Below are 15,606 nucleotides of genomic sequence, written 5' to 3' on the forward strand. Positions count from 1 at the left end.
CGAGCTTTGCTCGTCTGCCTCTGCCTCAGAAATGCGCCGACAGGTACGCAGTGGACGACGAGTGGTCCTTCAGCACAGGGGCCCTAACTATAGATAGACAAGTCCCTGACACTAACCACTGGGGAGTACTGCAGTATACACGGGTCTTATGCAAGTCGTGCAACCCTCATGCTGATTATCAGGTTTGATCAAAGGCTGCGCGACGGCTTTCAAGAATCGCCAGCCAAACGCGAGATACTCGCGGCCACGAGAATGGAATAATATCCGGTTTGCGTGCATGGGTGTCATATGATTAAGATAGTGGCAGAAATAGAAATCTGGCTGTGCGGCAATGTATGGGTGCGAAGGGGCATAACGGCGTGACGACAGGCCAGCACACGTGTGTGCGTTGAGCTCGACTACACCCTTAGAGCTGCCCAGGTCCTGATAACGTAAGTGTCATGTGATTGGATAGTCGCGTGATTTCTGGTGAACTCAGCTTCCTTTTAAAGCCTTATCTTCACCGCTTTTTTAAGTACAGTCTTCTCAGCCCACCCGCGTTCTTGGGATGGGTCTGTTTCATAATCCGAGATTTGTCACATTCCAGGATTTCGCAAATCGAGGTATCTTTTGTATGGCGCACTCTTACAAAAGGTACACAGGCATAATATTTCAACAATCTAGTTTTTTTATTCACGTTCGAAGTAGATAAAGGGAATATAGGAGCTTAAATATATAATATAGGCCTAGTTCAATTGGTTTAGCACTAAGATTAACCTATAATGTCTACTTAAGAGAAATAAGGATCAATCAAATAAATAAGGCTCCTTCAGCACACTAGTAGCTAATGACGACTTTTTTTTTCTACACTTCATATTTCTATCTAGTTAAATATAATAAAATGAAATATCTTCCCTTTCTATAAGAGATAAATATACGTATATTTTTCCTAACCGTGTAGAGGGTGAAGAAAATCAAGATTGTTAAAATATCATGTCTATGTACCTTTTGTATGAGCACGCCATACAAAAGATACCTAAAATTCCTGAAATCCTGGAATGTGACAAATCTCGGATTATGAAACAGACCCATCCCGAGAACGCGGGTGGGCTGGGAAGACGATAAGTTCATAGTATTTTGACACCGCCTCATTTGTTCGAACAGAGGACAAGGTTGTCTCCATTTATATTGTAAATACTCTTTCTAGCAGACTTTCTAGCAGTAAATCTTTTAAGATATGTGTCTCATGACAAGATCTGAACAGTCAAAAGTCCAAGCGGGCTCCTCTGTAACAGTTACGCCGGTCTTGAAGTGTGGCCAACCAAAATCTGACGTCCCTTGTTGATTATAGATGCAGAGATCTATTCAGCATGAGTTGAGACAAAAATAATATTATGAATAATACTATGGATAATGATTCGAATTTGTATACTGTAGCAAGTAGAAGAAATTGAATTGTCTTATCTTCTCATACATGGAAAGAAGCCCATATTTATGGGCTTCTTCGTCGTAGTCCTCCAATATATAGATCAAAAAGAGTCCGTAGGAAACAGTGAGAATCAACAGTAAGAAGCAAAAATGACTAAAAGCAGGCTGAATTGAAACGTGGAGACGCCGATGCAGTGTGGTAGCCAGTTGTATACTGGCGACAACACGAGAATGATCAAACTGCATACAGCCAAAGATACTAGTTAACTAGTCAAAGTTCAGTTTCTGCATGCCTGAGATCTGCCCAGGTGTATAGTGCACCCGGAATTAGGGTTAGCGTTGAACCCTAAATGGCTAGTTAATGAGAATTAACTGGGGTTTTCAACATTCCTGATATATATAGTCCTCTTCTAGCTGGCAGGATTTGGTCTTTAAATTTGCCCGAGAATAAGTCCGGTCTACCATGAGAACAACTTCGGCAGTCACCTACGCGATCAGAAGTTCAATGGAAGGTCACCGATGAACCCAATGTCAGAGTCAACACAGATGATGCGCAGGTTTGCCCTAGTTCTTTCCCTTTTGTCAAAACTCGTCGTCAACCCAAGTATGTCCAGTTCCTTCAGCCATTGGCAGGGTATAATAAATACCTCCTTGCCCTCCGAATTTATTTTCTCTTTTCCTTTCCTTCTTCACATCTCTTGCTTTTGTTTGGTACCTACTCCCACTTGCTTCCTCACTCGAGTTCAATACTCGCGGAGGCGATGTGGAAGAAATGACCTTTTATTCAAGATCGTTCAGTCTCATTCTGTCCTTTGCTTTTGACTTACCACTCATGTAGATGTAACCCTGTATGACCTCTCTGTCCACCATTTTTAGGTTGTATTATTGACTCAGTAAGTAAACCTTGCAATTAGATCCTGCAGTTAGTTCTTGTTATGGACATGGCTTATAGAATTGGGTTGACTCTTGCATTAGCCGTTACGTGCCAGGTCTTTGAGTAAAGAGTGCAGTGAATTCAAAATACCAGAAGGAAGAGAAGAGCAGGGATAACCCTATATAGGATGTTGCAAAGTCAAACCATGCAAACAACAAAGAATAATCCTTAAGCATGTGATCTGCATAATCGCAGCATTATTTTACGAGACTAACGGTGACTAGTTACATATACGGTTAGCTATTCGATGGGTTGTCCACCATCTGCCACTATTTATTAATTTGGTACTATAGATAGCGTGACGGCGAGATCAATAGTCTATCGAAAACGGTATTTTATTTCTTTAGAGGGAACCTTCCAACGTGGATGACATGCCGGGGTACTCTACACCCCACCAGGTAAACATGATCAAAAGGTGGCCATGAATGACCTAGGATTCTAAAAATGATATAAATAAATATTAAAACAGCAAACACTGACGCCATTAGATGTGCGACCCGGCATACCAGGGTGCGTTGTGCAACACACAGTACAGACATCCTCGTGTAAGAATTACTTCGTTCCGGCATACCAGGTCCCGAAGACGAAGTGTAAATAGGAGCCCTAGTACGGGGAGAATGCTGGAATCTGGTTTCAAAAAGCAAACGTGCCGATGTGTTCCCGAGCCGATACAGGCCCAATTATTTGGACCGAATTTTCGTCCGGATGTTTGCTACGGGGTCTTTCATAATTAGTGTGGATTAATAAAGGGATATCTTAGAGAAATGTGGGGCAGGAAGACTTCAGACCTCCAGGATCTTCGCAAGCTTTACCCAATACGGGATAGCCCATGGCATAATTAGATTTATGCACATAATGCATGCGCCGTCTATTGGTGCCTAGCCCAAGGTCGGAGGGGCCGGGGGCTCGGGATCTTCAAGATCCGTTTCCCGGTCTCCCGGGTCCAGCTTGCCCAGGAAAGTCCCGCTGACTCATCGGGGCTTAGAAAATTTTAAGTTTTAATGGCGTCAATGATATCGTAGGGCAATAAAGGACGTAGTTACGGCGACTAGCCTCCCCTGTTTCAAACTTGAAGGAACATGCTAGATCAATTTCATGTCGATCACCGAATCATAGCTCTAGGATAATAGCAAGGCACAACTCCACTCATATATTCCTTCAATTGCTCAATTGCTCCGACACCCGAGCCCGGCCCACAGTTGCTATTACAATGGAATATGTCATCTAAAAACGGAAATGGCCACAGAGCCCAGGCTTTAAATACCTGATCATCCCCTCCCCCTTGAATGGTTTTCTACTATAGTTTGTTCTCAAATATCTGTATAAACATCCCTGTGCTCGATTCCCATTCTATCTCGGCACGATGACATCCGAGTCAAGCTCCTTCGAGCTGAGGGAAAAGGATGAACCAAGTCCACCCCATACCGGAGACGCATCAACTCTCGACGACTCTCCTATGGCATTAATCGACCAAGTCGATGTCGAGACCCTCACCAGAATAGCCACTGCACGGTCACGCCGACAATCGACCCTTGGGACCACAGATAACCTCACAGTCCTCGCTCAACAAGATCCAGCTCTCGACCCCCAATCCGGAAAGTTCGATTTGCAGAAATGGCTCAAGGCGGCTTTCAACGATATCAACCGGGAGGGCCACTCGGAACACACATCGGACGTCGTTTTCAAACACCTCAATGTATATGGATCGGGCGCTGCGCTGCAGTTCCAAGATACAGTCACCTCGACCCTGACTGCCCCTTTTCGGTTGCCCCAGATCATTCGTGAATCAAAGTCTCCTCAAAGGCGAATTCTCAAGGATTTTAATGGTCTTCTGAAAAGTGGTGAGCTGTTGCTTGTGCTAGGTCGGCCAGGTGCTGGCTGTAGCACTCTTCTGAAGTCTATGACTGGAGAGCTGCATGGTTTGAATTTGGATAAGGACAGTGTCATTCATTACAACGGTAAGTTTCAAACTCCAGCACTCTATAATAGAGCTAACAGTGTCTAGGAATTCCTCAATCTCGCATGATAAAAGAGTTCAAGGGCGAACTAGTATACAACCAAGAGGTACGGTCCCAACATCGACCACGCCAATGAAAATATTGCTAATTCTGAATTGTGCAGGTTGACAGACATTTCCCTCATTTGACCGTCGGTCAGACCCTGGAGTTTGCAGCTGCAGCACGAACTCCCTCCCATCGATTCCAAGGCATGTCGCGCCCGGAGTTTGCCAAGTACGTGGCTCAGATCACCATGGCTGTCTTTGGATTGAGTCACACATATAACACGCGCGTCGGAGACGATTTCATCCGTGGTGTTTCGGGTGGTGAGAGAAAGCGTGTCAGTATCGCAGAGATGGCCGTAGCCCATGCTCCAATCGCCGCCTGGGACAACTCTACCCGAGGACTGGATTCCGCCACGGCATTGAAGTTTGTCGAGGCTCTGCGACTGTCCTCTGATATCACTGGCTCGTGTCATGCAGTTGCTGCTTATCAGGCAAGTCAGAGCATCTACGATGTATTTGACAAGGTGATTGTACTTTACGAAGGCCACCAAATCTTCTTCGGACCTGCTGCCGCAGCCAAGTCCTACTTTGAGAGGCAGGGCTGGGTTTGCCCTGCTCGACAGACCACTGGAGATTTCCTCACTTCGATTACAAATCCCCAGGAGCGACAAGCTAAGCCCGGCATGGAAAATCGTGTTCCTCGTACGCCTGAGGACTTCGAGGCTGCATGGCTCAAGTCACCTGAATACAAGCAATTGCTGAATGAAACTGCTGAATATGAAGAAAAGAACCCCATCGGAAAGGATGTGCAAGCCCTCGCTGATTTCCAGCAATGGAAGCGTGCCATCCAGGCCAAACACACCCGGCCCAAGTCTCCATACATCATCAGTGTTCCCATGCAAATCAGACTCAACACCGTCCGCGCCTATCAAAGACTCTGGAACGACGCTGCCTCGACCATCTCTACGGTAGTCAGTAATATTATCATGGCTCTGATCATCGGATCAGTCTTCTACGGTACTCCGGATGCAACTGCAGGGTTTACGTCAAAAGGTGCAACTCTGTTCTTTGCCGTCCTTCTCAATGCCCTCACAGCAATGTCCGAAATCAACAGTCTCTACTCGCAACGCCCAATTGTCGAAAAGCATGCTTCCTTTGCCTTTTATCATCCTGCTACGGAAGCTATTGCTGGTGTGATCAGTGATATACCAGTCAAGTTTGCATTGTCCGTTGCGTTCAACATCATCCTATACTTCCTAGCCGGTCTGAAACGAGAAGCGTCCAACTTCTTCCTCTACTTCCTCATCACTTTCATCATCACGTTTGTCATGAGTGCAATCTTCCGCACATTAGCTGCTGTGACCAAGACTATCTCACAGGCAATGGGTCTGGCAGGTGTCATGATTTTGGTCCTCGTTGTTTACACCGGTTTCGTCCTCCCTGTTCCGTCGATGCATCCGTGGTTCGAATGGATTCATTATCTCAACCCGATCTACTACGCCTTCGAGATACTGATTGCCAACGAGTTTCATGGTCGCGAGTTTCCTTGCTCATCCTACGTTCCCTCCTACGCCGACCTGTCTGGCCATGCATTCAGTTGCACTGCGGCAGGTTCGGAAGCAGGCTCTAGAACAGTTAGTGGTGACCGGTACATTCAACTGAACTACGACTACAGCTATTCCCACGTCTGGCGAAACTTTGGTATCCTGATAGCCTTCTTGGTCGGTTTCATGATTATCTACTTTGTCGCGAGCGAGCTGAACTCCGCTACTACAAGCACCGCCGAAGCTCTGGTCTTCCGTCGCGGTCACGAGCCCGCCAGTTTCCGCCAGGATCGTAAGTCTGGATCAGATGTTGAAAGCACCAAGCCATCTCAAGCTCAGCCTGCTACGGGTACAGAGGACAAGGGAATGGGTGCCATCCAACCTCAGACCGATACCTTTACTTGGCGCGATGTGTCCTATGATATCGAGATTAAGGGCGAGCCCCGTCGTCTCTTGGATAACGTTTCTGGATGGGTCAAGCCTGGAACCCTGACTGCACTTATGGGTGTCAGCGGTGCTGGTAAGACGACTTTGCTTGATGTATTGGCACACCGCACATCAATGGGCGTTATCACCGGTGATATGTTTGTCAATGGTCATGGCCTGGATCAGAGTTTCCAGCGAAAGACAGGTTATGTTCAACAACAGGATCTTCACCTCGATACTGCTACTGTGCGTGAGTCTCTGCGATTCAGTGCTATGTTGCGTCAGCCAGCCTCCGTCTCAGTTAAGGAGAAATACGACTATGTCGAGGATGTTATCAAAATGTTGAAGATGGAGGAGTTTGCCGAAGCCATTGTTGGTGTCCCAGGTGAGGGTTTGAACGTCGAACAGCGCAAGCTGTTGACTATCGGTGTCGAATTGGCCGCCAAACCCAAGCTGCTACTCTTTTTGGATGAGCCTACCAGGCAAGTACCCTGTGCAAATTCTCATTCCTTCCAAATACTAACTATGTCTTAGTGGTCTCGACTCTCAGAGTTCCTGGGCTATTTGTTCATTCCTTCGCAAGCTTGCCGAGCATGGCCAAGCAGTTCTTTGCACAATCCATCAACCCAGCGCCATGCTCTTCCAACAATTCGATCAGCTGCTCTTCCTCGCCCGAGGCGGTAAGACTGTGTACTTCGGCCCGGTTGGAGAAAATTCTAGCACAATGCTCGAGTACTTCGAATCCAACGGTGCTCGCAAGTGTGCCGATGACGAGAATCCAGCTGAATACATGCTTGGCATTGTCAACGCCGGTCAGAATAACAAAGGCCAGGACTGGTACGATGTTTGGAAGCAGAGCGATGAATGCAAGCAGGTCCAGACTGAAATCGATCGAATCCATAAAGAAAAGGAACACCAACCCCCCTCCGCCGATGATTCAGCACAAAGTCACTCTGAATTCGCTATGCCATTCATGTTCCAACTGGCACAGGTCACATATCGCGTGTTCCAGCAATACTGGCGCATGCCGTCCTATATTCTGGCGAAATGGGGACTTGGAATTGTCGCTGGTCTATTCATTGGTTTCTCGTTCTACAGTGCCAAAACGTCGCTGCAAGGCATGCAGACCGTCGTCTACTCTCTCTTCATGATTTGTACAATCTTCTCGTCATTGGCTCAACAGGTATGCAACACAGAATTCAAGCAAATGAACTTTCACTAATCTCACCAGATCATGCCCGTGTTCGTCAGCCAGCGATCGCTCTACGAGGGACGTGAACGTCCCAGCAAATCCTACTCCTGGAAAGCCTTCCTCATCGCAAACATCATTGTTGAGATCCCCTTCATGGTCGTCATGGGTGTATTGACCTACGCCTCGTACTTCTATGCTGTCGTTGGAGTCCCCAGTTCACTGACCCAGGGAACCGTCCTCCTATTCTGCATTATCTTCTTCATCTACGCCAGTACCTTCACCCACATGGTCATTGCCGGTCTCCCAGACGAACAAACCGCTAGTGCAGTTGTCGTTCTCCTCTTCGCGATGTCTCTCACCTTCTGTGGTGTGATGCAGCCCCCATCTGCCCTTCCCGGCTTCTGGATCTTCATGTACCGTGTCTCGCCATTCACATACTGGGTCGGCGGCATGGCCAGCGCGCAGCTTCACAATCGCCAGGTGGTATGCTCGGCCGCCGAACTATCCATCTTCGATCCGCCTTCTGGCCAGACTTGCGGACAGTACCTCATGAAGTATGCCGCCGCCGCTGGTGGTAGGCTGATCAATCCCGAGGCTACAAGTGATTGCAGTTACTGCTCTCTCGAAGTTGCGGATCAGTACCTGTCCACGGCCAATATCTTTTATTCTGAGAGGTGGCGCAACTTCGGTATTATGTGGGCTTTCATTGGTTTCAATATCTTCGTCGCTACTGTCATGTACTATCTTGTTCGCGTGAAGCGCTGGAGCAGTGCGGATCTGAAGGAATCAGTGATGAAGCTCATTCCTGGGAAGAAGTCGAAGGGTGGCAACTAAATTGTGTCGCTGACTTCGTGTCAATATTTGTCATTCTCTGTCTATATTTCGTTGTCATTTTGTCATCGGTGCATTTGTCCTTTTTCCTAATGCCATTTGGGCCATCTACCGACCTTGCTGTTTATCTCTTATATTTTGTTACTTTGATCTCCCGTGTGCATATTGTTCTAATAGACTACATAATCTATATATACTACCAAAAATCACTTCATGATACCCATATATGTTAAGTTTACTCTACCCCAGTAACAGCCGCAACCTTAAAGCTACCCTAAAACCTTAACCTACCTAGGTATATGGCTTTGGGGGACTAGGATACCTGTTCGGACTTTATTGTTGCCGATTTTCTTGTATTATGTGGCTTGGATGATGTCGGGGTCTGCTAGTCTGAGGTGGGATGCAGCTGCCAGGGTTGGTGTGTCTTAAGAGATATAGGTATATCAAGATAGTTGAAATAAACTATTGTTCTCGAGGGACTCTTGAGTATAGCTTTGATAATTCCCTCGAGAGTATAGCTTTGATTATGACAATAATTGACAGGGAAGTGACCGTCAATTTACTAGTTCAAGTGCCGTCGCGAAGTAGGTGTCGATGTGCCTTCCCAATTCAGAAGTTGTGGTGTTTCCCCAACATATAAATACCCTCCTTCTCTCACTTTTCTTCCTTCCCTCTCTCTCTCCCTCTCTCCCAACAACCTGACTTCACACAAACTTCGACACCAGACTCACCTGGAACGATAAAATTAACTGGCGGGGGCATTCGACAGCAGACTCACCTGTGACGAGCGGCACTGAAGGAGGAAGGGCAGCGGGCTGCCACGGTTCAAGAAGCCAGTGAGGACACATAAAGAGGAGGAATCTGTGCTGGTGAGAGAAGTAGGGGGATGCTGCACGGGCGACCGTTTGAGCACATCAGAGATATGAAGCACACCAGGGATCTTTTCTCGGACACAGTGGGCGTTCGTCTTCTCAAGCCTCGGCGTTCGCTTAAGCAACGGATATAGGGGATCTGCATTTCCTGGTGCTGTGGACTCTGGTGAAGTGGGTTCGAGGGAGAAGGCGGGTGGTGGGTTCACCTTTTGCTCTGTGATGAATCGGTCTTGATGATGCTTCGCATCCATCGGACGTGGCGACACCCTCTGTGGCGGCCAGGCAAGCTTGATCGGAGGCTCGCAATTGACCTACTGAGAGCAAATTTTGTACTTTATTCTGTTGTTGTGCTGGATTGTGGGGTTGGTGTGGGTATTCCACTGATGAATTTGTCTATTTGCTTCATCACGCTCGGCCATGAAGCCTCCACGATGTGAAAGGCTGCCGGGCAAACCAGTCTGCTCTTCTATCCTGTCTCTTGTATACTATTTCAAGTTATTGTGGTTGAATTTTGTCTGTGTGGCCTTGAATCACTTTCCTATAATATGTCCATAGTTCCTACCCAAAAGGATAGGTAGAACTGACCTGCAAGTGTGCCTGGCTTAGATGTAGAATATGCACTGCCTCCCCACTGTTTCTCCCACTGTCTCTCTTATCTTAAGTCGAAATCCTTGATCTGTCAATAAAATAAAACATCCCAACCCTTCCAAGGTTGTATACTTTTTTATAGATCCGCGGATCGACCAATGCAACCTTATCAACGCACAGACCATGGGCCCATCGCCGCAACGTCAGGGCCGCAGTGACACCGCGTACCGAACCAACCAATCGTCCAACAGCCTCCCATATCCCAAAAAGCCAACATGGACCCCGACGCCGGAATCCCCGCCGAACCCGCGCCCTCCGTCTTCAACTACGTACTCTCCTTCCTACTCGTCGGCGTCGCATGGGGCTTCACAACCCCCTTTATCCGCCGCGCAGCAGCAGACTTCAACGCCCGCCAAGAGAAACAAGCAAACGAATCAGACTCCCCAGGTCTGAGAAGAGGCCGCTTGCAAGATACGCCGCAAACCGGCTTCACGGACGCAGGCGAGGAACAGGAATTGCTCTCTCGGGAAGAAGACGGTGTGCGGAGACGGAGTACGAGTCGCAGTGAACTAAACCGGAAACCGAAGACCGCAGATGCAGACACGGGCCTGGATAGCGGGATTACTGGACCGAGTGGTTTGAGTCGCGATACCGCGGACGATCAGGAAGACGCAGATGAGGACCAAGACGATCTACCCACGCCGGCGTGGAGACGTGGTGCCCTGTGAAGCAGTCGTGGCTGCGGACGAAGGTTGTTTCTGTTTTCTGGACGATTGTGAACCTGCTTCGTACGCCTGCGTATTCGGTTCCCTTGGTTATCAATCTGACGGGTAGTATTTGGTTCTTTTTGCTTGTTGGGAAGCATGGTAGGTGGCATTTCTTGGTTTTCTTGGTTTCTGGTGATGTGGTCTGAGATGTGGAGGCTAACCCATTGCTGTGTAGAACTCTCTTTGACTGTGCCGCTTGCGAACTCCAGTGCGTTCTTGTTTACTGTTCTTGGGGAGTGGTATGTTGATCGCAAGGTGATTGCGAAGGAGACGTGGTTGGGGATGGGGCTTGTACTTGGTGGGATTGCATTATGTGTGCATTCTAAGGACCAGGCTTCTTGAAGTTGATTGGATTTGGATTAGGGAGTTGGTGCTCGTTTATGTGGTGTCAAGTATATTCGGTGCATGCTACTGACTTAATGGAGCGATGTGGAAATCTTGTCGCTAATAGAAGTAAGTATTCACTACAAGATTAGTCCGCCGCGCATACGGCCGTAGTCTCCTTGGTGGTCTTCTCCAATAGACATTTTAGTAGTCTGGTTATATAGACATTTTCTGCCCCTTCTCAGTCTCTTGGGTACACATCAGGACAGGGTAAAAAAACGCATAATTGGTGAAAGGGGGTTTTCTATGTATAACCTTTCAAATGATATTCACTACTTGAAACACCGACACTGCTTTTAACAGACACAAAGTCTGTGGAATACATATGTAATCTATACTCCATATTTGCAGATAGAGTACACAAATTCCCAACCATAAAAGCCACAAAAACCATGAGCCCAAGTATACAGATGCAAAGGCAAACATGCAAAGGATGCACCAATCGAATAAAAAAGACCTAACCCAGATGAATCACGATATCATATCATTCCACATATCAAATGAAAAGCATATCGCAGGGAAGTCGTCAAATACATTACATTTCCATTTCCATTTGCGTACCAGACCGGGCCCGCCGTGGTATAACCCAATCCAAATCCAGACAAAATCAAGGGATATATGAAAACATAGCATGGCATGGCGTCAAATCAATCGTCATGCTTAAAGTTCATTGAATCAAACGCCACGGAACTGTGATACGGATGTTAGTATATGATCGCCAAAAGCCTTAGCGTAGGAAAGTTAACTCACCATACGAACAACCAAATACCACATTGCACCGATAAACTTGAATATAGACAAACCAGCAACGCTCCACAGAACAACCTTCATGTAGATCATGGAGCGTTTGGTCTCCTCAGCTTCAGCACTGGTTTTGGATGAGTCGTTGAAAGTCTCTAATCCGGCAGCGCTCAGGACAACAGCTCCAAGAGCAAAGTTGCAGAATACCCAGGCAAGCACGACAGCACTGCGGAATCCCTTGTAGTAGTCGGCTTGCTTTTCTTCCTCGGGGACAACTGTGACCTCCTTGGGGGGGCTTCATGGCGAACTTCTCAAGTTCCGCTTCGTACTGCGCGTTCAGATCACCGTCGTCTTGCGGGATGTTGACGTCGACCTTGCCGCCGGGTTTCAGGTGCGCGGAGGGCAGTTTCTCGGCCTTGTCATCTCCCTTCGTACCCCATGTGATATCGTGGGTGTTGCAGAAGGCGTAGATGTTGAGGACGTTGATGTAGGTTGGCGTGAGCAAGATGTATTGAATGAACTGGAGGGTGTTAGAAGACTCGACAAAATTAGATGCGCGGGATTACTTACACAGGTGAACATGTGCCACGGGTCCAGGAAGATGAAGGAGGCGAGGAACCACATGACATAGGTCGATCCAAGGGAGACGATGATAGAGAAGAACGTGTCATTGGTGATTAGTTGGCTGGCCGTAAAGCTGTTCGAGGCCACCTGTTTTTGGATTGATTTGACCGTGACGAAGATGGCAGCAAATGCAAGGTATATCATGATCACGATCCAGAAATAGACCATGGTCATGTAGAACTTATTGGATCCGCCAGGTCGATTACCGAGGGCCAAAACGAAGCAGGTAACGAGAGTTGCCAGGTATAGCCATTCAAAGATAATGCCTAAAACCTTACCAGCGGTACCCAGAAGATCATCTGCGCCCAAGTACGTTGTCAGGATGTGGAAAACCAAGAAGAAGTTACCCTGCGCGAGGCGTTAGCATAGATAAAACAGAACGGTGGATGGGGAGAATCGTACAATTCCGAACCACGCGAAAATCATCGCAATTGTCTGATAGATGAATTCAATCATCAACATGAACTTGCGAATGAAGGTGTGGTCGCTGCGGAAGATCTGGTAGAAGTGGGTAATGGCGTAAACTGCAGCAAAGAAACTGCCATTCAGCCAACGACGGCGCTGGAGAATGAACTCGGCCATCTGATCAGGCACATCGGTTTCACCAGTTGACGACTTAACATACTGAAGGAGCCATCGGCACTTCCGCTTGGAAACAATCTCGAAACACAGAATTCGATCCTCAGCCAAGTACATGTTGGCTGTGAATATACCGGCATTGGCACCGTGCATCTTCTCGCCTAGGAAGTACCGCTCTAGCGGACCTTGACCGTTCTTGTCGTTTTGGAGTGCGACATAACGGTAGGCGGAGAACGCACCGGGCAGCACAGTAATGAAACCGAATGAAGACTCAAGCGGTTTATCGAGAATGTTGCTGAGCTTATACTCGAAGTTTTGACCAGCCACCAGCGGGTTCAGCAGTTTCTTGCCGTGGGATAACATGACCTTGATCTCACCACATGCACCACCGCACATAGGCTCGACATCGAAGGCCTTCCAGAGGTGATAGATCGAGTCCCTGCCAGGTTTGGTACCCGCATCCAAGAGGACACAGATGTTGGGATCCAACACACGACCGAAGGCTTGGAAGAACCATCTATGAGAATTGATTTTCTTCTGATTCTTCTCCTTCAAACAGAAGATCAGCTGCACAGGAGGCCCAGATCGAGGCTTGAGATGCACTTGAGTGCCCTTCACCTCCAACCCAATTTGAGTGGTGTACTCGTAGATATGCGCCGTGACGTCCTTGCCGTTGACTTGCTGCTTCGCAATTCCGTCCTGGTACACACCCAAACCCGCCAGCACAGCACGTGTCCGAGCGTTGATCTTAGCACGACCGTCGCTAATGATACAGACTACAATCTTCTTCCACGAATCCTTGCCCCACGTTTTGCTGCTGGTGCGCGAACACATGTGATCGATGTTCTTGAACACACCAGACATGGTGCGCGCGAAGAGGAAGTCATCTTCATTGTACATGGTTACGGCGATGAAGAGTTCGGTGTTGCGAGGCTTTGCGAAAAGCTTCTGACGGAGGGTAAACCGCTCTTCGAAGAAATCAGCCGGATCGCAGGTCGCTGCCGAATATCGCATGTGCGTGAATTCATCGCGACCTGGTGGTTCTGCGTGGGGTACTTGGCTGAGCAGTCTCGGCGCGATGGGGCAATCGAGGACGAGGTTGCCGTTGAAAAGTTGAACTTCCTTCACCGTCTTCCAACGGCGAATAGGCGCTGGGCTGGGTGTCGGGCGCGGTTCATCCGTGAACTCAGTATACGGGTCCGGCCCGAAGGGGTTTTCACCCGTTTGCAGCATGGGCTGGTCAACTTCAAAGGGGGTGTGTCCTCCCTCTGGGTACTGGCCTAGGTCATAATCATCATGTGGGGTGAGTGTAGGCTGGTAGGGTTGGGTGTAGTAGGCGTCGTGATGGGCTTCGGGGTCAATCGAATACTCGTGACCAGGATAAGGACGGTGTGCGTCGTATGCGTCATGATGGCCATAAGAGTTATCGACATGTTCGACCGAGTACTGTTTTCAAGGCAGATTGTCAGTCTCGATTCGCGCACAGCACATTTCACTCTTATCTCGTAATACTCACAGTGGGTTGGTCGGCCAAGCGATCACTGGATGGCATGGGGAGATGCGGCTGGGGTCCATATGGGTTGTCGGAGAGCTGGTAGCCATGTTCCAGTGGTCGCCCAGGGGAAGGAGTGCGATTGCTGTATCCAGTAAGATGGGAGGGATTCAACATTGGCGAGGTATGCTCATCCCCGAACGGGTCTGTTCGCGACATTGTTAGTTTTGAGACGTTGGAGATTCTTCAATGAATGCTCGAATGGCAACAACTCGACGGCGCAGACCGTACTGAGACCATTAAATCAATGACCAGCACTGATTTTGGGGAGTTTCAGAGTGATGGAGAATGCGCGAGCAACATTAAAAGAAAGAGAGAGAGGGAGGGAGGAAGGGCCCAATAAGGCTAAGAGAAGCACTGACCGGCATCCACACGATTGTAGGCCATAATGTAGGTGCCTCGGGATCGAGTTCAGTGAAATTATCCCGCCCCAAGTTTGTAGCAGGGGTAGTTGGAGATTGCGCCAGGAGCGCCGGGTGGAATATTAAGCGTCAGCGGGAGCGATCACTAGTCCGACTGACGGTTCTCGGCGTTTCAGATATGAAGGAGGGACGCAAGCGAAATTTGATACAAGGCGAGAGATGGTATATGGGATTATGGATTGTCACACAACCGGGGAGTATGTTGTAGGTGAAGAAGGACAGCAATCAAAAAAATGTGGAATCAAACTTGAGCCCCCTCTGTTTACGACGCCTTTTGATTCCCGGCAACGATGACGGTATGGGGCGAATCAGAAGTGTCTGTGCAGCTCCGCACTGCCTTGTGGGGGTACTGGGATATCTTCACAAGCTGATTAGGCCCGTTGTATAGAAGATGCAGAACAATAGAAAAAAGGAAGATTCTTCAGTTCGGAGTAAAAATCTCCAATGATATTTCAGTAACCACAGTACCCTTGGATGTGCTGAAACCCATTGAGCCGTGGGTTGAAGGGAGAAACTCCACTTTGTTGGAGTGCGTTGATCTGTTACTGGGCCAACCTTGGAACGTGACTGGGAACACAGCCACATGTGGGCTTGTCATCTGTGGCTCAACCATCTTTTCCCTTTTTCTTTTCCCTTTTGGCTCTTTTTCTCTTTTCTCTTTTCTTTTAGTGGCCCATTCTCCTCCATTTCTTTTTTTAGCATCTGAGGTCATTGGAGGTACACACTGTCTCTCTTACTAAA

At 48.1% G+C, this 15,606-nt stretch overlaps 4 protein-coding genes across 4 annotated transcripts; 2 read left to right on the plus strand and 2 right to left on the minus strand.

Moving 5' to 3' along the window:
* Positions 1-3,704: 3,704 nt before the first annotated feature.
* On the plus strand, positions 3,705-4,346 carry N7519_009136 (uncharacterized protein; the record flags this gene model as incomplete). Its single annotated transcript, XM_057295909.1, has 1 exon — positions 3,705-4,346. The coding sequence occupies one exon, from the start codon at positions 3,705-3,707 to the stop codon at positions 4,344-4,346; it is 642 nt and encodes a 213-aa protein (XP_057143791.1).
* Positions 4,347-9,040: 4,694 nt separating this feature from the next.
* Positions 9,041-9,459, minus strand: N7519_009137 (uncharacterized protein; the record flags this gene model as incomplete). Its single annotated transcript, XM_057295910.1, has 2 exons — positions 9,041-9,067; positions 9,115-9,459. 2 exons carry the CDS (start codon positions 9,457-9,459, stop codon positions 9,041-9,043), a joined length of 372 nt encoding a protein of 123 aa, XP_057143792.1.
* A 612-nt stretch (positions 9,460-10,071) lies between these two features.
* Positions 10,072-10,524, plus strand: N7519_009138 (uncharacterized protein; the record flags this gene model as incomplete). Its single annotated transcript, XM_057295911.1, has 1 exon — positions 10,072-10,524. One exon carries the CDS (start codon positions 10,072-10,074, stop codon positions 10,522-10,524), a length of 453 nt encoding a protein of 150 aa, XP_057143793.1.
* Positions 10,525-11,622: 1,098 nt separating this feature from the next.
* On the minus strand, positions 11,623-14,602 carry chsA (chitin synthase I; the record flags this gene model as incomplete). Its single annotated transcript, XM_057295912.1, has 6 exons — positions 11,623-11,637; positions 11,698-11,963; positions 12,034-12,208; positions 12,259-12,660; positions 12,715-14,337; positions 14,408-14,602. The coding sequence occupies 6 exons, from the start codon at positions 14,600-14,602 to the stop codon at positions 11,623-11,625; spliced, it is 2,676 nt and encodes an 891-aa protein (XP_057143794.1).
* Positions 14,603-15,606: the final 1,004 nt, after the last annotated feature.

The sequence above is a fragment of the Penicillium mononematosum genome (assembly GCF_028829835.1).
Source record: "Penicillium mononematosum strain IBT 11891 chromosome Unknown utg000005l:1.0-9366267.0:1.0-9372171.0, whole genome shotgun sequence".
In the NCBI taxonomy this organism is placed as follows: Eukaryota; Fungi; Ascomycota; class Eurotiomycetes; order Eurotiales; family Aspergillaceae; genus Penicillium; species Penicillium mononematosum.